This window comes from Mustela erminea, chromosome 12 (genome assembly GCF_009829155.1).
Source record: "Mustela erminea isolate mMusErm1 chromosome 12, mMusErm1.Pri, whole genome shotgun sequence".
NCBI classification, from domain to species: Eukaryota; Metazoa; Chordata; class Mammalia; order Carnivora; family Mustelidae; genus Mustela; species Mustela erminea.
Genome location: NC_045625.1, coordinates 86409875 through 86428113, shown reverse-complemented (window position 1 = coordinate 86428113; position 18239 = coordinate 86409875). Strand labels below are relative to the sequence as shown.

Genomic DNA, 18239 nt, shown 5'->3' with positions numbered 1-18239 from the left:
TGTATTGTCAAGGGGGCTGGATTATTACCAACCAAGGGCGAGTTCTCTCTTTCTTAACAAACCATGTGCCAAAAGTGTTTTCCAACATGTCCTGCCGGTTTGTTCCCAACATTTTCCGGAACGATGAAAGACTCTTAATACTCATCTCCCTTTAAGTCCTGTGCCTCTCCCAACATTAGAGAATTTCTGGATGAACCTTATGTATCTCAAAAAAAAAAAAAAAAAAATCTTTCTTTGGGACGTGATTATCATGTATCTTCAATAAAGATTTATATAAAGATTTTCTAAGCAATTTCTCATGTCTCTGTGTTCAGGTGAATCTTGCTTTAAGCAAACCAGCCTATACAGATATAATTTGGGTTTAAGTTTCTTTTATTTGTTCAAAATATAAATAGGAGGAGGGTTTATTTATATTACTAACGAATGTCCAGTAAGCTTATTCGAAGTGGAAAACTCCACCAGGAAGATGAAAGATGGCATCACCTTCCGGATTGCAAAAATTACATTAGCGCACCCACATTCAGGAATAGTCTGTGTGAAGAGACACAGTGGCATGTGCTAATCAGTCTTTGTGGGAAATGGCAGTCCACGGAGCCCAGAGAATGAATGATCCCCACTTATTTCAGGACCACCAGCATTCATGCCATCTCTCATGAGGCATGGAAAAGAAACTCCAATTGTATGATAAGGAAGAATTCCAATTTTTTTTTTTTCATGTCAAACTTCCAAACTTTTGAAGTGCAGGTGTTCAGACTCATATCCTGTCCTGTAAATAGTCACTTGCCCTAAGGCAGTACAATAAGGATTATTTAAAAATACATTTGCCTATATATTTTAGTCTGAACATATTTGAAAGTAGGTGGACAAATGGTAAAATGTTTTATTCATTTGTAAAAATGTCTCAAGCGAGGCTGATGTGAATGTCCTTTTCAAAAGAATTATTTGAGATTATTTAATTTGGAGAGAGACCACATGTAAGATGCACTGAATTCTTCCCTTGCCTTATTTTTTTTTCATATTCTATACCGTTTATGTTTTTAAGAAAGATTAATCTACCTATTTTGCCTGTTTTTTTTTTTCTGGAATTCTCACAATTTGCTTATCAAAGCTGTTTTATAAGTATCACTAGTTTTTTTATGGAAGGCACAAGTAGAATTTTCCATACAAGTTGCTGCAACGGTAATTGGTTTTATTTTTATAAAAGCTTAGCTTTCTTACAGCGATCTCTTAGATAGAGATATGTAGGTATTATATATGGCATTAATAGTTGCTTTATTAATAGGTATCACCTGGAATGTGCCTAAGGTACAATTGGGAAAGGAGTGTAATAATTTGCCTTGGGGTGCCTGGGTGGCACAGTCGGTTTAGGGACCCAACTCTTGGTTTTGGGTCAGGTCACGATCTCAGGGTCCTGACAATCCAGCCTTGAGTCTGGCTCTCTGGTCAGCATGGAGTCTGCTAACGTTCTGTCTCACTCCCCTCTGCCCTCCCCTCCCCTGTGCTTGCTCACTCATGCTCTTTCTCTCTCCCTCTCTCCCTCAAAATAAATAAATAAAGCTTTAAAAAATAATAATTTCCTCCTTGAGAACGTTTTTGCCTGGGAGGAGGGCCATCTGTCTGCCTTTTAATTTCAAGGCTTAACACTTGCATCTTTTATTGTTCCTGATATCAAAGGATGAAAAGTGTTAATTAACATGCTCCCAAACATGTTTTGCTTGATGTTTGACTTGGTCTCAGGGTGTGTTTATATAGAAAATCCATTATTCTCTGTACCCTGCAGAGGTCCAGAGACCTACACGGGTTTCACAGACTCTAGAACTAGGGAGTTAACAGTTTTCCGATTTTTGCCTTGGATACCCAGATTGGCTCTCTTGGTTGCCGCCAGTGGTCTCCTTCCTTCTAGGAATTTTGTGGATCTTGCTGGGGCTGTTTTACCTGTCCTCATTCTCAGTGCTGACGACACCAAACACGTTATGCTGATGACTTCTGTCTTTTATGCCCAAAATAATCACAGAATCACATGTTCTTTGCACAAACAAGTTATTCTTTGGTTTTCCGACTGCTTTTATCTGAAGGCAAATTTATAAACTAATTGCAATGACAGGGGGAAATTAAATATGATCATCAAAATTTAATGAAGGGGCAAATTTTAGAATCATAAAAAAATATCTTTGGTGCAGCTGGGAAATGGTTCTAGGAGAGAAAATGAAGGAGATGAGGGCCTTGCGTCCAAGGTTAGAGAGGGAGTAGTCTCAAAGCTGCTGTCTGAAGAGGAGCAGAGGGAGGATTGAAGCGAAGGCCTGGCTTGACCGCAGAGGCGCCCTTTTTCTGCCCAGACGGACACTGTCCTCTGAAGGCCAGCCCCGTCGTGGTTCCTGCCCCAGCCTCTGGTTGACTGGGAACATTCTGGAATCATGGTCATCAGCCCCAGGACAGGCACGTTTAGCCTTGGCCCTTGTCCGCCCCGCACCGCCAGCTCCACACCCGTCACTTCTGCGCTCTTGGATGGCCATGAGCGCCCCTGGCCCCCTGGGGACTGTGTCCTTCTGGGTCTAAGAAGGGGAAGAGCAGCTGCCGTCGTGGAGGCAGGAGGAAGCAGCGTGGAAAGGAGTGGAAGAAAAGTAAGAGAAGACAATGGAGAGGAAGGGAAGTGAGCGAGAAAAAGAGAGGGTAACGCAAGGATATGAGGCCGTGCTGGGGGAATACACGTCATGCCACTGGCCTTCCCAGAGTTCTCTTCTCCCTGCCTGAGCTGCCATCGGCAGAATGCCCCCCAGTTTCACGTGCAGCCGCCGCTCCGCAGCCGCGCTCCCCATCTCCGTCCCGGTACGCCACACGCTCCTCACCAGCCCCATCAGCGGCGTCGTGAGGCAACTCTGATGACCGTTCGGTTTTGTTTTTGGGTTTTTTTTTAGGCAATATTGGACGTTGTTGTGAATCTTCAATTTAGCCTGATAGAGAAACTGTGGCAAACATTCTGGCGCTATTCTCCCTCGACTCCGACCGACGGCACTACCCTCACTGAATCAAGGTCAGAATCAATAGGCTTTTCCGATTCACGTTCATGGCTGAGTAGATGTCACAGTTAATAAATGAGAGATCTGTATACCAGTTGTGAACCTTACCTGATAACATTAAATGAATAGATTGAGATGAACCACAAACCGCTCTCTCGAGGCTTCCGTGTGTGTGTCGTAGCTCCCATTTTGATCGATCTGGGGGACCGTGGCAGAGCTATTTCATCCTCAGGGAATGAGTATCGTATCTGCCCTTCATACCGTCCGAGTGTGATGGCGCCTCGGCAGCTCTGGGGGACTGTTGTGTGTATCCGGCCGCAGGGCGCCAGGGCAGTGGTGGTGTAGTTCTAACCTCAGTGATATTTGCTAAACTAAAACTATTTTTAAAGTCCATTTTCTTTTTTATCCTCATTTGCCATCTATTCATTTGCTACATTTATTCACACCAGCAATCTGAGTGAAATAGAAAGTCGACTTCCGAAAGCAAAGCTGATAACTCTGTGCAAACATGAGTCTATCCTGAAATGGATGTGTAACTGTGACCATGGGATGTACCAGGCTTTGGTGGAGATTCTCATCCCCGACGTGCTTAGACCTATTCCTAGTAAGTTAAATGCAGACGAGTACGGATGCTTTTGTTCTCATACATTCCACCCAAGTAGTTTGGGAAAGTGACGTTGCAATCTAGGGTGATTCTAATCTCATTTAGATTTGCCAATTTAAAAAAAAAAAAAAAAAGGAGAGAAAAGAAAAGAAACATGCAACACAAGAGTTTTGCATGAAAGCAGCCTAGAGCAAAACTGTAGGGAACCGGGCAAAAAAAAAAAAAAAAAAAATCTGTTCTCCAATCATTTATTTTCTTTTCGACAGAAAAGACAACCTATGGGTGTTACAGCCCCCGATAACTAATTGCAAGAACACTCCCAGGCCAGGCAACCTTGTAAAGATTATTCTACCCAAGGACACAGTTTCCTTCATAAAGCCAAAAGTTTTTGAAATCTGTAGACCAGCCTCTTTCATGGTTGCTTTTGAATCGAAATGAATTTAGCTTGGTTTCCACTGAAGTTGAATTCCTATATAAAAGCGTTTACTTTGTCCCGTCCGTCATCTTGAGAACTACAAATGCAGTTCCATTAGCAGTAAACGGTTAACTGGCATGGTGAGCAAAAAGTCTCTGGATTGTATTCCCACCGGGAGGCAAATAGGAGTTACATAGATAAGCTAGATGAATTTTTTTCTGTGATGTTGATGAAACTACCTTGTGACCAATGAAACTATTTGTGCAAGTGTCAATATAAACGCTAGTATGGATGCTTGTGTCCGAGGCAGTTGGAAGGATTTTATGCCGACATCTTCATGAGCACCTAGTGCCCTTAGCTTTTAAAGAAATGGGACAGAGTTTCCACTCCGCAGTGACATTAACAAGGTAAAAGCAGTCTCATAGCTCATGAAATTGGCAACTGTGTACTTCAAGTGCACTGTTCACTGATGATTTATATTAAATCATAACAAAACATGAAGGAAGGCGTTACTAGAAGAAAAGGTGAAGATACCAGCATTTGTATGTCTATGCTTTCTTTTTTCTCAATACGACAAACAACAGTGGGAGATAGGAGTGTTTTCGTATGTTTCCCACCATCTTGAAATACATGCTTAGCCGCTCGTTTACATGTAATATCGATGAACACGTTTACATGGCTCTAGAAATAAGTTTTAAAAAAAAAAGAAATCCAACCATCAGTGTCTCACATTTTTATAAACTGGTAATATTTTCCAGTCTCTCTGCACCACGTTTCCTGACAGTTGATTAAAAGTGATGTTGTCATGGAACACTTCCATGCATGTATTCTCTACCGATGTACGTTTCAGAATCTCGATTTTCCTTGTTTTTCTCCTGCTCCCTGTGCCCTGAGTGATAATCTCTGGAGATTTTTAAGAGAAGTTGTGTAGGGCTGGCTCCTTAGCCTGTGACATCTTTGCCCCCTGCCCCAAGTACCATTTTTCTCATGATGTACAAGAAGAGATACCTGTGAGCTCTTTCTTGTTTGAGGTGAATCAACAACATCAACTTCATTAAAAAATTCTGAAATCTTTTGCTTCTGTTATACCACAGGACTTGTGCAGTCAACAGTTCCCTAACCTAAATCATGTATCCGTTATATTATGAGACTCTCAGCCTCATAATTTTAAGTGCACAATACACTTGACCTTTCTTTTTTCTTTCTTTCTTTATGTTTTTGCAAATTTTGATTCAAAAACCAATTTATTCTGTCAGGAAGTCTGTCTCTACTTTTAACAGACAACTCAACTTCAGGAATTTACAGATGACCATAATTTCAGAGTTTCTGTAACATTATAAGGGACATTAATGTGCTAGCCTACAATGTACATTTAAAAATTTAATTCTGATTCTATAAGAAGACCTCACAAAACAAAGCTTAAAATACAGCTTAAATAGCTATCTTCTGATCGTGTACATTTTAATATAAAATCACAAGCTGGTTGAGACAAGTTAGCTGTGGAATAGTTTTAAATTTTAAACCATCCATTCATGAGAAAAAGTTGTCAGAGTCAATCTGCACAATTTGATCTGACACAAATCCCTATAGAGAGAGCAAACTTAATTTTATTTTTAAAAATTATATTTTCCTGGCTACTAGTACTTCACTCTACCATTTACTGTCCAGATGGGATTCCTTTTTTTAGCCAAAAAAAGTCTGCATATCACACTAATTTGAAGTCAGCTTGAAGCTACTATATTCTAAAATACATTTATCTGAAAATGAAAAGCAGTTAAGTGTAAGAATTGTATAAGAACTCAACTGGTAACACTTATGTACAATTACGAGTATACGTAAAAGTGGCCCCAAATGTCATTTAATACAAGAAAGTAAAAACTTATAGTCATGTGATTAAAAAAAAATCTTTTTATCTTATGATCTTCCCAGCATCAAATTTATCTAGATAAAACAAGACCCATACTCAGTATTTTTTTTTTTAAAGTAACTTCTCTTAGTTCTTGGGGTTTTTTTATGCAGATCAAATAATTATTACATATTAATAGTAGAAAACATGCAAAATACAGATAGCAAAGTTGAATTTTGAACAAAATTTTCCCGAGTTTCAAAAAGGGTCGTTAAATTTTTTTTCACTCTTTTTCATTTCCATCCATGCCCGCCCTCCATGGTTCTAGTACGTAAGACAGCAGAAGAATATTTTTCTTTCTTTTTTTCTTTTTTGGCTCAAGTGGGAAGCTTTGGAAATTTCACAAGATGAGTTCTCAAGAAATTTCCAACTCAGTGTTTCCAGTAGATGATTGTCATGGTTAAGAGTCGATACTTCTTCAAAATTTAGTCATTTCAACCTCTCTTCTGTCATTTGGCCAGTTGGAAAAAAAAAATGATTTTAAAAATCAATTGTTTTTATGACTGGGTCATTACAATTTGTATCTTTCACAAGCAACTTGGGCAAGCGAAATTATTTCTAGCCCTGCTTTACCAAAAGTATTAGAGAAGCATGTCAGACTCATTTGAGCGCAGGAAGAAAAACCAAGAAATTTAATCCCAGCATCAATATTAATATTCTTGGGAGCTTTGGAGAAAAATGTAACTTCCGGGTTTCTTGTAGGAGACTCCAAATTATAATGTCTACCACATTAGAGGGAACCCACAGAGCTTTCTTTCCTGTTGTGGGTGTTTTAAACACTTAACTATTAAATGTCTGAAACCACTCCCTACACTGGGGAGCCTTGGGTACAGATGAAGTAAAATACTGAATGACTTGTTGACCAAGCGAAAAATTCTCTGCTTATTATATTATACAACCCATCTCAGGAAGCAGGTCCCTTCTTGGAAAATAGTTGTAGTCATTCCTGGTAACTGTTGATGCTTCTAGTCATTTTATGACCACCATAAAAACTACTCTCGTGGGACCCAGTCCTCTTTCAGATCTTAACAGATAGGGGAAGAATACGGAATGGACTGTTTTAGGAATCTCTTTAGAATACTGGTCTCTGGGGACAGCAATTATATCACCCTGATCTTTTATCTCTGCCTACCAAGTGAAATGGTGAATAGTTGTCTGAAATTTTCAAGTCAGGCAATTCTAATTTTTACCTTACTTTTCAACCAGAGTAAGAGAGAACCACTCCCCGAGTCTATTCTAGAACGGACAGATGTGTAGAGAAAGGGAGAAAGCTTTGCCTTGTTTCCTTTTTAACTAAAGAAAGGAAAATAGATTTAGAGCTTGAAAAGTCAGGACGAAGAATTTACAAAGAAAATACTTAGCCCTTGAGCATTAAGCTGCTAGCGAAGGCTGTTTTGTCTAAGGTAGAAAATTCCACACGTATATTCACAACTGGTATATGTTGCTATCAGCAAAAATGTTTGAATGTTTGCATTTCCTGACTAAGTATCATAAATATCTGGGAACAAAACAAGTTTAAAACCAAACCAAACCAAACAAAAAAGCCCAAAATGCAATTCTTGGATGCTTTCAAAGTTAGGAATTGTATTTAAAATAAAAGTCTCTTCAGTGAGGACAGTATAAGATCTGTGCGATATCAGATGTCATGTATGCATGTTTTTCTCTTCCCCTGGAATAAAGATTAACATCCTTTGGTGTCTTTTTCGTTCTGCTTTTATTCTTCAACATTTAGGTGCCTTGACCCAAGCCATTCGAAATTTTGCAAAAAGCCTTGAAGGTTGGCTTTCCAATGCCATGAACAATATCCCACAGAGAATGATACAAACCAAGGTAAGTTAGAATGTGTTTGCCTTTTCTTCTGTTTTTAGGAAATTGTTCTGAGCTGTGGAGTTTAGATCTGTCCTGTTAAATGGTGTCATTTACAATGTTGGTATCAGAATATACTGAGCTTTTTCAAACTTTTTTTTCTACTTGGGCTTTATAACCATGTAATCGAGAACGTGCACGAGAGATGGTGTTTGATATTACTCCTTCCGAAGAAACTAAAAAAGTGTTTTAAGTGTGGAGTATTTGTAAGCCCTTTTCCAAAGTGTATATTTCAGATAAATTTTAGTGTATTTATCATTAATTTCAAAAATGAAAAAGAAGAGCCCTGAGTGTTCGAATAGTTTCCACTTGAGGGAGTTTTAAATTTTTTTTTTTTTTAAGTCCTGAACTACACTCATTTGTAATGTGAAACGTTCATGTACAGTTAATATCCTTTTGATTTTCAGGATTTTTTTTTTTGAACACTGGAGAATGCTTTTGTGAATCAAGGAGTCATTTCTTAAAGTGAGCAGTTATCTCATAATTGCCAGTGTTTATCTGGAATGTGGGTTGTATGGCTACAGATATGACTTGTGATCTCCACTGTGTGCCCTGCTCACTTTGTTACTTTAAGTTAGTCTGTGAACGTATCCTATGGCAAGATCAGACTGATTCTGTCTAAACTTTGTATCAAAAGTTACATTTCTGGCTTTTTCTCAATGGCTATGTCCACTGTCCTCAGCCGTACAGCTTGTCTTTCAGTGTGAGGACACAGTCGATAAGTTGACTTTCTTGTAACTGACAGGTCTCTTTGGGAACACAAGTCACTCCTAGTTCCTTCTGCTTTGACCTAAGATTTGCAGTATCGCTTTCCAAAACATACAGAAAAAACAAACAAACAAAAAAAATAAAATACACAGCAGGGACGTTTCATGGATATGCTCACCTTAGACCACTGCTCTAGAACTATGCTGTAAATGCAATAAGAGGAGTCACAGTGGCTATTTAAATTTGAATCTGAAATTTAATTTAAGTTAAAGTTTTAGTTCTCCAGCCACACTAGCTAGCTATGTTTCAGGTGTACCACAGCTCCATGTGGCCAGTGGCTACCATAGTTGGCAGCACACATACAGAGAATGACCATCATTGCAGAAAGTTCTAGAGTGCCACATTGAGGTGGGCAAAGGAAGGAGGTACTGTTTGATTATGATGGTTCCAGGAATGCTTTCCAGTTTGCTGACTTAGTCATATTCACATTAGTACTTCAAACAGCTGAAAGCACCTTCCTTCCCAGTATTATTGAAGTGAATGTAGTAGCAATCTACTTGCAATATTGGCCAATTTCATTGGTCCCCCGAGTTGATGCGGATGATCTGCCTTGGGGGACAGTGTCTTCTGCTTTTCTTCTGTCACTCATGTACAGCCTGTTTTCATCTGAGCACTCAATCAATGAAAATAATCTGCCCCAACAGAGGAAAGAGCCTAATCTGGTTATGACAGGCCCTTGCTATCAAATCTGCCCCACCACCGTAACATAGTTTCGGTGCAACCTTGAGCCATCTGCTTCACCCCTTTAAGTCACGATGTGTGTCCCATGTGACAGTTATGAGAGTTCAGATGATATATGTGAGGCACTGAGCATGGTGTCTGGCACTCAGTTTGTCCTTGGTTAATAGAAACCACAGAAATGGAAAAAATTGTAAGACCTCTTCCAACTTCCATATAGTCCCCAAACATCTCACTGTTAAGACAGAGCATCCTTTGACTTTTGAACACCCTGGACAAGACTGTTGAATCAGCTGCTTCTTACATACCACTTGTCACCTAATGACATGACCTGCAGTCCCGCAGATATGTTAAAAATGCTCATTAGATTTACTGTGCATGTGACAGATTTCCATGAGATTGTGAGATTTAGATATTTACCTAGACTTTTTTTTTTTTTTTTTACATTATCTTTGCTATCTTTCAGTGTAACCTGTTTCATTGAGGGTCTCAGCAGGAAGCAAATGGTAGATCCAAGGGGAGAATAACTGAAAAGAATTTAAGAAGGGTCTATTCCCAAAGCTGTGAGCAGTTAAGAAAACTCAGGAATGGTAAATCACCCTGGGGCTGGCAACAGTGGGGAGACATGAGCTTCCCTAGATCTGAAGGGGAAAGAGGTAAAAGTTATGGCATTAGGACATCATCTCCTTCCCTCAAGGACTGTGTGGCCTTAGTCCAAGAAAGCAAGCTTTGCCAAAACACGGAGAGAGCAGAGGTTGTAGGGGAATAAATTCTGTGATCACTCTTTATCCCCCGCATCGTTCTGTTCTTCCCACTGCGTATCATTGGCCAAACCCGACTGGAAGCCAAAATGTAAGGGCAGGGGCACCTGGGTGGCTCAGTGGGTTAAAGCCTCTGCCTTTGGCTCGGGTCATGATCCCAGGGACCTGGGATCGAGCCCCATGTCAGGCTCTCTGCTCGGTGGGGAGCCTGCTTCCTCCTCTCCTCTCTCTCTGCCTGCCTCTCTGCCTACTTGTGATCTCTGTCTGTCAAATAAATAAATAAGTAAATCTTTAAAAAAAAAAAAAAATGTAAGGGCAGTGCTTAATGTAGTCCATTCAGGGCAGCCTTCCTGGGCAGAGGAGTCTGGAGAAGAATGACAAGTAGATGTCGAGGAGCAAATGGAGAAATCGTGGCTGGCTCTTGTACTGAAATCCCGATTGTGCAAAAGAATTCTTGTTGCTGATGTCTGATAAGTTTATTGGCTATGTATTTGCTAATACGAAAAACACCTTCTCTAAAATAAAAGCCGTAAGAGCGAATCTGAATGACAGTGCTCTGAAGACCGTAAAAATCTTTTATCCATTTAAAAAAGTGAGATGGTACATTTCGGTTTCCCAAATAAAAAGGGGGAAAAATGGTATTACTGAGTTTATATCGACGGTTCTACAGAGAGTAAAAGAGACATGAAAATCAACACTTTTCCTGCTTCCCTAGACAAAGTCATTTCTTGCAAGACTGGTTTAATTAATGCTGCACTCAGATGTTGAAGAAGATGGGAGTTTGTTTTAGTCTTGACCTCTACCTACTCAAAAGGAAAATAATACTTGGTTTTGAGATTTAAATGCTATAATTTACAAGTAACCTCTACCACGAAATGAGTTCGATCTAAGTATCAGAGGGAAGCAGTTACAATTTGGCAAGGGAATAAAGAATTGAAAATTGCGGCGGTCTCTTTTCCTGGAATGGAAAGCTACCCAATTTTGATGGGATTTCTTTCCAGGTTGCCGCTGTAAGTGCCTTTGCCCAGACTCTGCGAAGATACACATCGCTCAATCACCTGGCCCAGGCAGCTCGTGCAGTGCTCCAGAACACTTCCCAGATCAACCAGATGCTCAATGACCTCAACCGTGTCGACTTTGCCAATGTCCAGGTACTCTGCTTTCTTTCAGAATATCTCTTGCAAGGAAAGACACCCCATTTTTTCTTGCTCTTTCCTACATTTCATCAAGGCACAGACAGCATCTGTGGTCCTGTGTCCTGAAAGAGGGGAATCTGACTCAGCCGGGACTTTACTGCTCGTCTGTCTCGTAGTCTGCTGAGATGTATTGTACTCGATGTGATGTCTGTCAGCAGGGTTTGCTAATTATTGGTCAGGACAGTCACAGTCATGGAAGTTAGGCAGGCCAGAGATTAAACTCTTCCATCTGCTAGCTCTCCAATCTTGGACAAGTTGCTTAACTGCTCTCGGCTTTCCCCTTCCCACCTTATCACATCGATCTGAGATAATTGTTACATATTTAGTAATACATGAAGTCCTTTGTGTTGCAACACACAAGAGATTCATGTTTTAATAGTTCCCCACCTTGAGGTGCCTGGGTGGCTCAGTAGGTTAAGTGCCTGCCTTTGGCTCACGTCATGATCTCAGGGCCCTGGGATCCAGCCCTGCACTGGGCTCCTTGCTCAGCAGGGATCCCCTCTCCCTCTGACCTGCCTCCCTACTTGGCGTGCTCGCTCACTCTCGCTCTTTCTCGCTCTTTCTCTCTCTGTCTCAAATAAATAAATAAATAAATAAAATCTTAAAAAAAAAAAATAGTGCCCTTGAAAGAACTAAGAACACTTAGAAACTATTTCAGAGCATCTGTAAAAACTTCTTCATTTGCAAAGAATTAGGAGCAATATATTTGGCTCTTTGTTTGTCCCAATGGAAAAAAAAAAGGTATTTTAACCTTGCGATCAAACTATTTACTTATACTTTATAGTACACTTATAAAGACAGGCAACTTAGGAATATTATTATGAACTCCCACAAATATTTTATTTCAGATACTAAAATAATGAAACTAGTTGTTACCATATAAAAATAGCACATTGCTCAAAGCAGAAGCAACAGAAGAAAGAAAAAAAATACCTAAACTGAACATGAACAAAATGAAAGATTCTTGTGCTTCAAGAGATGAGCAAGAAAGTGAAATGACAGCAATGGAATTGAGAACATTTTTGCAAATTATCTATCTGATACAAATTTATATCTAGGATATATAAAGAACTCTTAACAACCCAACAATAAAAAGACAATGCAGTTTGAAAAGGGCAAAGATCTGCGTAGCCATTTCTCCAAAGAAGACAGACAGATGGCCAGTAAGCCCCTGAAAAGATCATGAATGGAATTGGCCGCTGGGGAAATGCAGCTCAGAACCACAGTGGGATTTTTACTTCATCCACACTAAAATGGGTATAATCAGACAGATAATCGCAGAAAGAAGGGAGTTTAAGGTAGAATATGCTACCTTAAGAAAGGGATTACTGATTAAAATGAACAGTGTGAGAAGTGAGACCCAAGATGTAGGGGAAGGAAGGGCACTGCCTGGAACCCCATGGAACCCCACGGAACCCCACACAACCACTGACTAGAATGTCAAATGCAGCCACTTTGGAAAACAGTGTAGCAGTTTCTGCAGGGGTTGACGGTGCAGTTCCCCTATGACTCAGCAACTTCACTCCTAGACCAAGAGAAACAAAATCAAGGCCACGTAAAACTTGTACATGGGCGTTCACGGCAGCATAATTTCACCTTCGCTGCATGACCGTGGAAACAACCCAGATGGCCGCTAACTGGTGAGTACATAAAGTATTCATGCAGTGGAACCTTATGTGGCATCAAAGAGAAATGAGGTTCTGATACTTGCTACTTTGTGAATGAACTTGGAAGATACTATGCTAAGGGAAAGAAGCCAAACGCAAAGGGTCACATAGTGCATGATTCATTTATATGGAATGTGCAGATTAGATAAGTCTATAAGAGGTAGAAAATAGGTTCTTGATTGCCTGGGTTCTAGGGACTGGGAATTGAAAGGTGACAGATCGCAGGGGGTGGTCTTTTGGGGGACATGAAAACATTCTAAAACTGACAGGTGGACAACTCTACAAGAAGCCACTGAGTGGTACATTTTAAACGAGTGAATTGTATGATATGAGAATTGTATCTCAGTAAAACTTAATGCCTTCGCTTTAAAATAAATTACCAATTACTCCTGTTTCCTAGAAATTTTAATCTGCACGTCTGGTTTGGTTTTCCCATTTCATTATATCAAAATGTAATATTTGGGCCTGATTCACTTTGGGATATAGTAATTAGTTAAGTTTGTTCTCACTTTCATGGATTGGGCTCAAACTGCTGGTGATGTGAAGTCTTAAAAAATCTGCCTTTCTATGTATCTGTGTGTTTATCTATGTAAAAACACGTTTAAATACACACAGGCAAACAAAAAATGTCTATAAGAACAAACTGTCTCAGGTTTTGCAAAGCCGTTAGCTTAACATAGTTCAATGAAATTTACGTTAACTGGTTTTAGTGAGACTATTAGAAGTTCATATTGCCTGAAAATTTATCCTGATGTTTCTTTCACATCTCCATTCAGAAGAGATACTTTAAAAAGCACCTTTAGGGGCGCCTGGGTGGCTCAGTGGATTAAAGCCTCTGCCTTCCGCTCAGGTCATGATCCCAGGGGCTCTCTGCTCAGCAGGGAACCTGCTTCCTCCTCTCTCTCTGCCTACTTGTGGTCTCTGTCAAATAAATAAAATCTTAAAAATAAATAAATAAAAATAAAAAGCACTTTTAAAAAAGTCGAAGTAGTAAGGCAACCTGTGGTTTCAAATGTGACATTAAGTTCCAGAACAGAAAATAGAAAGAATAATTCCTGGTAATATCTGAGAAAGGTTTTCTGTTCCGTGTGTATACTCGTGTATCTGTGACCCTGTGAAGTATTTATGCAAATGAGTTCCTCCTGGTTGTAACTGCCCACCTTGGGAACATCTTTGCATTTAAATGGTAGATTTTATCTCTGCTCTGCGCTTCCTCCCCAATCAACTCAGGCTCCCTTTTCCCTTCTTCTGGAGTGTTCTTGGGTCTGCTTGACAGTTAACAGTGCTGATACCTGGGTGACTCACCTCTGTCCTCCGAGAGCCTTTCCTTTCTTCAGAGGACCAGGAGCACAGTGGCCTGTTTCCCCACAACCTTTCTTCTCACACTGTGTTCATTTTGATCAGTTTTCTCTTTCTTAGGGTATCGTGTTCTCCACCTTTAACTCCCTTTCCTTCCTTTTCTGTTGGGAGCTTGGCTCGGTTTTTGTAGCGTTCTCTGGATTCTCCATCCTCTGCCTCTGCTTGCACTTTTGTCACCCTCTCCTGGTCATCTGGACATCGTCCCTGGCCCTTCCAAAGGGACCTCAGCAACAGGGATATATGTATGAAGGTGGTGCTCTTGCAATGAGGGGACTGTAATGTTTAACAAGGAGATGACACTTTAGTGTCAATATTATAATGCTCTTAAATCCCATCTGTAAATCTTTTTCACCGCTTTGTTCTTCTCTAATTAACTCCTATTTCGCTCAGACATTCAAAATACCCTATCTAGGGGCGGGCGTCTGGGTGGCTCAATCCGTTGAGTGCCTGACTGTTTCAGCTGGGGTCCTGATCTTGAGTTGTTAGACTGAGTCCAAGTCCGTCTGCTCTCAGCAGGGGGTCTGCTTCAAATTTTTCTCCCCCTCTTTCTGCTGCTTCACTCTCTCTCTCAAATACATAAACAAATCTTACTAAACAAAGATAAGCTGGGTGCCTGGGTGGCTTAGTGGGTTAAGCCCTCCGCCTTTGGCTCCAGTCATGATCTCGAGGTCCTGGGATCAAGCCCCGCATCGGGCTCTGCTCAGCAGGGAGCCTGCTTCCCCCTCTCTTTGCCTGCCTCTCTGCCTACTTGTGATAAATAAAATCTTTAAAAAAAATCATCTTTCTACTGCAGTATAATTGTTTTTGTTTTATTTAATTGATAACATTGCAGTGATATCATTTTTGTGTATAAATAAATAGTTTTTCATCAACATTATGGGCAAATAGCTTTGGTGGGTTGACCTGGTAACTTATCCATGTGTACACTTGTGTTTGCTTATTTAAAAGATAATCCGATTGTGACGCAACGGATTCCTTATCATTTTGGATATAATTTATTTGTAAGTGAAGAACATCTTTAATGTTCACCTTAGCTTTTTCCCTTTCCAGAGCTGAAAAGTCCAAATTCCTTTCACAAGGGAATTTTTATAGTGTATTCTATTGTTAATGTATTTTCAGTCTCCAAAGTAGTAAAATGATGTATAATGTAATTTGAAAAGCCAGAATAATGTCCTTTGGTTTTATTTTTTTAAGTCAGTGTTCAGTCCCAATCACCCTCTTTCCTAAAACTCACTTCCAAGTAAATAGTGAGTTTGAATTTATTTTATGAAAGGAAACTGAATTCCTCCAAGGAAGCCAGTGAGTTCCTCCCCCCAGCCCCCACCCCAGTTATCAACACACAAACAAAAAACAAACCTCCCTACAATGAATACAGAGTTTCAGTTTTGCAAAATGAAAGAGTTGATTGCATTATAATATATATAATATATTATTTTATATGTATTTTTAATATTTTATATATTTATATTAATATATATGAATATATATTTGAAATGAAAGAGTTGATTGCATTGTAATATAATATATAAATTATAGTTATTTCATTTATAAATATATTTCATAAATGAATATATTTCATAAATTATGAAATGTTTTCATATATTTCATATAAAATATATTTTATATAAAATAATTTTCATAAATTATGAACATATTTCATAAATAAATATATTTCATTTATGAAAATGAAAGCGTTGATTGCATTATAAGGAGCATATAGTTAACACTCCTGTATTGTACTCTTAAAAATGGTTAAGTTGATAAACTTATGTTATTAGTTTTTTACCACAATTTTAAAAATGCGTAGGCATTAATGAAGGAGAACAAAAACAACCTTCCCTATTCTTTCCTTGATGCCTAGATTCTTCCTTGGATACTCTCCCGGACTCTTAATATAAAACTTCAGTTATTTGACAGTGTGTATTGGAAGCGTTTAATTATTATTCTTATATAATTCTTTCATAAAGGAGTAAATGCAGACTTTGCAAAGATGTCGCTTCAAGATGGCTAATTCCAGCATTTTACCTAATAGTAAAAAATCATAATGAACACGAGTGTCTAACTGTGTGGAATTGATTATGAAAATAATGGTATATTCATGCATTAAAGCAAATTCAGTCACTCAGCAATTAAACATAGCTCTACATTTGCCTACATGGAAATTCAGTTATCTTATAAATATCATATATAAATTCAGTTCTCATAAGAGAAACTAAGCAGAATCTCTACTCAATTGAATAATGTGATCCTTTTTTATTTTAAATATTTATATATGCATAAGCCCATAGTGCATGTGAATCGTTTGAAAGCATGTTTTAGTTATCTCTTAGTGTTGACATCTTAGATATTCCTAATATTTTGTTCCTTTGTGCTCATTCGTATTTTCAGTTTTTTCTAGAATTATATTTATAGTGCACTTTAAACTTTGAAAGTGATTCTTAGAAGGTACATCTGAAAGACTTTATGGTTAATTAGATCAGAGAAGGATAGCGGATGGTGTCATCTATTGAAAAGAAGGAACTGTAGGTTTACCTAGGGAAATAGAATAAATTCAGTTTGGGCATTTTGCTTTTAAAATGCCTCCCAGTTAAACAGTCTCTTGAATAGGTAATGTCTGTACCGTGAGAAGAGACGCGGGAACCCGAGAATGAAGATGGGGGGTTTCCTCAGCAGAAGCTGTCGGTGTGAGTGGACTCGCCCTCCGACGGCTCGTGGCATGGAAGCTATACACGCCCTTTCCAGAAAAATACACACGCGATCACAATGTTTTAGAGGTAGAATTAGGACTTTCACAGACACCCCTCCACAGGAGCTTTTCTTGAAAACATTTTCTGGTTGCAGTGAACGCAGCTTAAAAAATCTTGTCACATCACATTTCTCTATTTTATACTTCGGGAAAACAAGGCCCACGTAGATCGCACGAGTTGCTTGAGGTGGGTTTAGCTGACACACGCCCTGCATTAAAGTCCATGTCCTCTGACTCTCAGTCAAACATTATATTCCCCAATAATTCTGTTTTGACCCTGAGGGTGTATATTTTTTTAATTTTTAAATATAACACAGGGACACTTGGGTGGGTCAGTCGGTGAAGCATCTGCCTTGGGCTTGGGTCACGATCCCGGGGTCCTGGGATGAGCCCTGCAGTTACCGTCCTGCTCAGTGGGGAGCCTACGTCTCCCTCTGCTCCTCCCCCTGCTCCTACTAAAGAGATGAAATCTAAGAAATAAAATATAACACAACCCTGGAAATGTCACAAAACTTAGAGCAACTACTGAAAAGCAACTTTAAAGGTTTCCATTCCATGGGCGCCTGGGTGGCTCGCTGGGCTAAGCCTCTGCCTTCAGCTCAGGTCTTGATCTCAGGGTCTTGGGATCGAGCCCCGCATCAGGCTCTCTGCTCAGCAAGAATCCTGTTCCTCCCTTGCCTTCTGTCTGCCTCTCCACCTACTTGTGGTCTCTCTCTCTCTCTATCAAATAAATAAATAAATGCAATCTTTAAAAAAAAAAAATAAAAAGTTTCTGTTCCCATTGCTGTTCCTGAACCAAAACTTCCCAGTGAGATGCAGGTAGATGTCTACCTTTTCCCTAAAGTAGTTTTGTGGCCGTCGTTACTGTTGTTTTCAGTTCCATGAATTAATTTGCATTCGTACCCTCGCCTCGGTAGCCCTGGAGATTTTGGTTCCTGGTCCATAAAACTCATCCAGCACATGCTCCCACCTCCTTCCACTCTGGGCTTGTTTCTCTTTTAATCCTGAGGGAACCCTTTTGGCCAGTCGAATCTGCTTTTCCATCTGCCTTTCCCTAAATCTTCTCAAACGGATTGATTGGCTTTAAAGTTTTCTCTGATTGTGGGGTGAGGTGGAGTGGGGAGAAAATGAGGGAGAGCTGACCTTTGGAGGCAGACCCTGTACACTCAGTTCAGCCACTCTTTTTCCTTAGATGATCGCGTATTTGAGCCCTTCACGTGGACTAGCTGATGCGGAAAAACTAAGTCACGCTTCGA

At 39.6% G+C, this 18239-nt stretch overlaps 1 protein-coding gene across 12 annotated transcripts in view; it reads left to right on the top strand.

Moving 5' to 3' along the window:
• RFX3 (regulatory factor X3) overlaps window positions 1–18239 on the top strand; it is a 285682-nt gene that overhangs the window by 232678 nt on the left and 34765 nt on the right. For all 12 annotated transcript variants that reach the window (XM_032308681.1, XM_032308683.1, XM_032308674.1 and 9 more), the window contains 4 exons: window positions 2916–3031; window positions 3467–3621; window positions 7675–7772; window positions 11017–11166. In XM_032308681.1, coding sequence (XP_032164572.1) covers window positions 2916–3031; window positions 3467–3621; window positions 7675–7772; window positions 11017–11166 — 519 coding nt within the window. The remainder of the gene's footprint in view (window positions 1–2915; window positions 3032–3466; window positions 3622–7674; window positions 7773–11016; window positions 11167–18239) is intronic.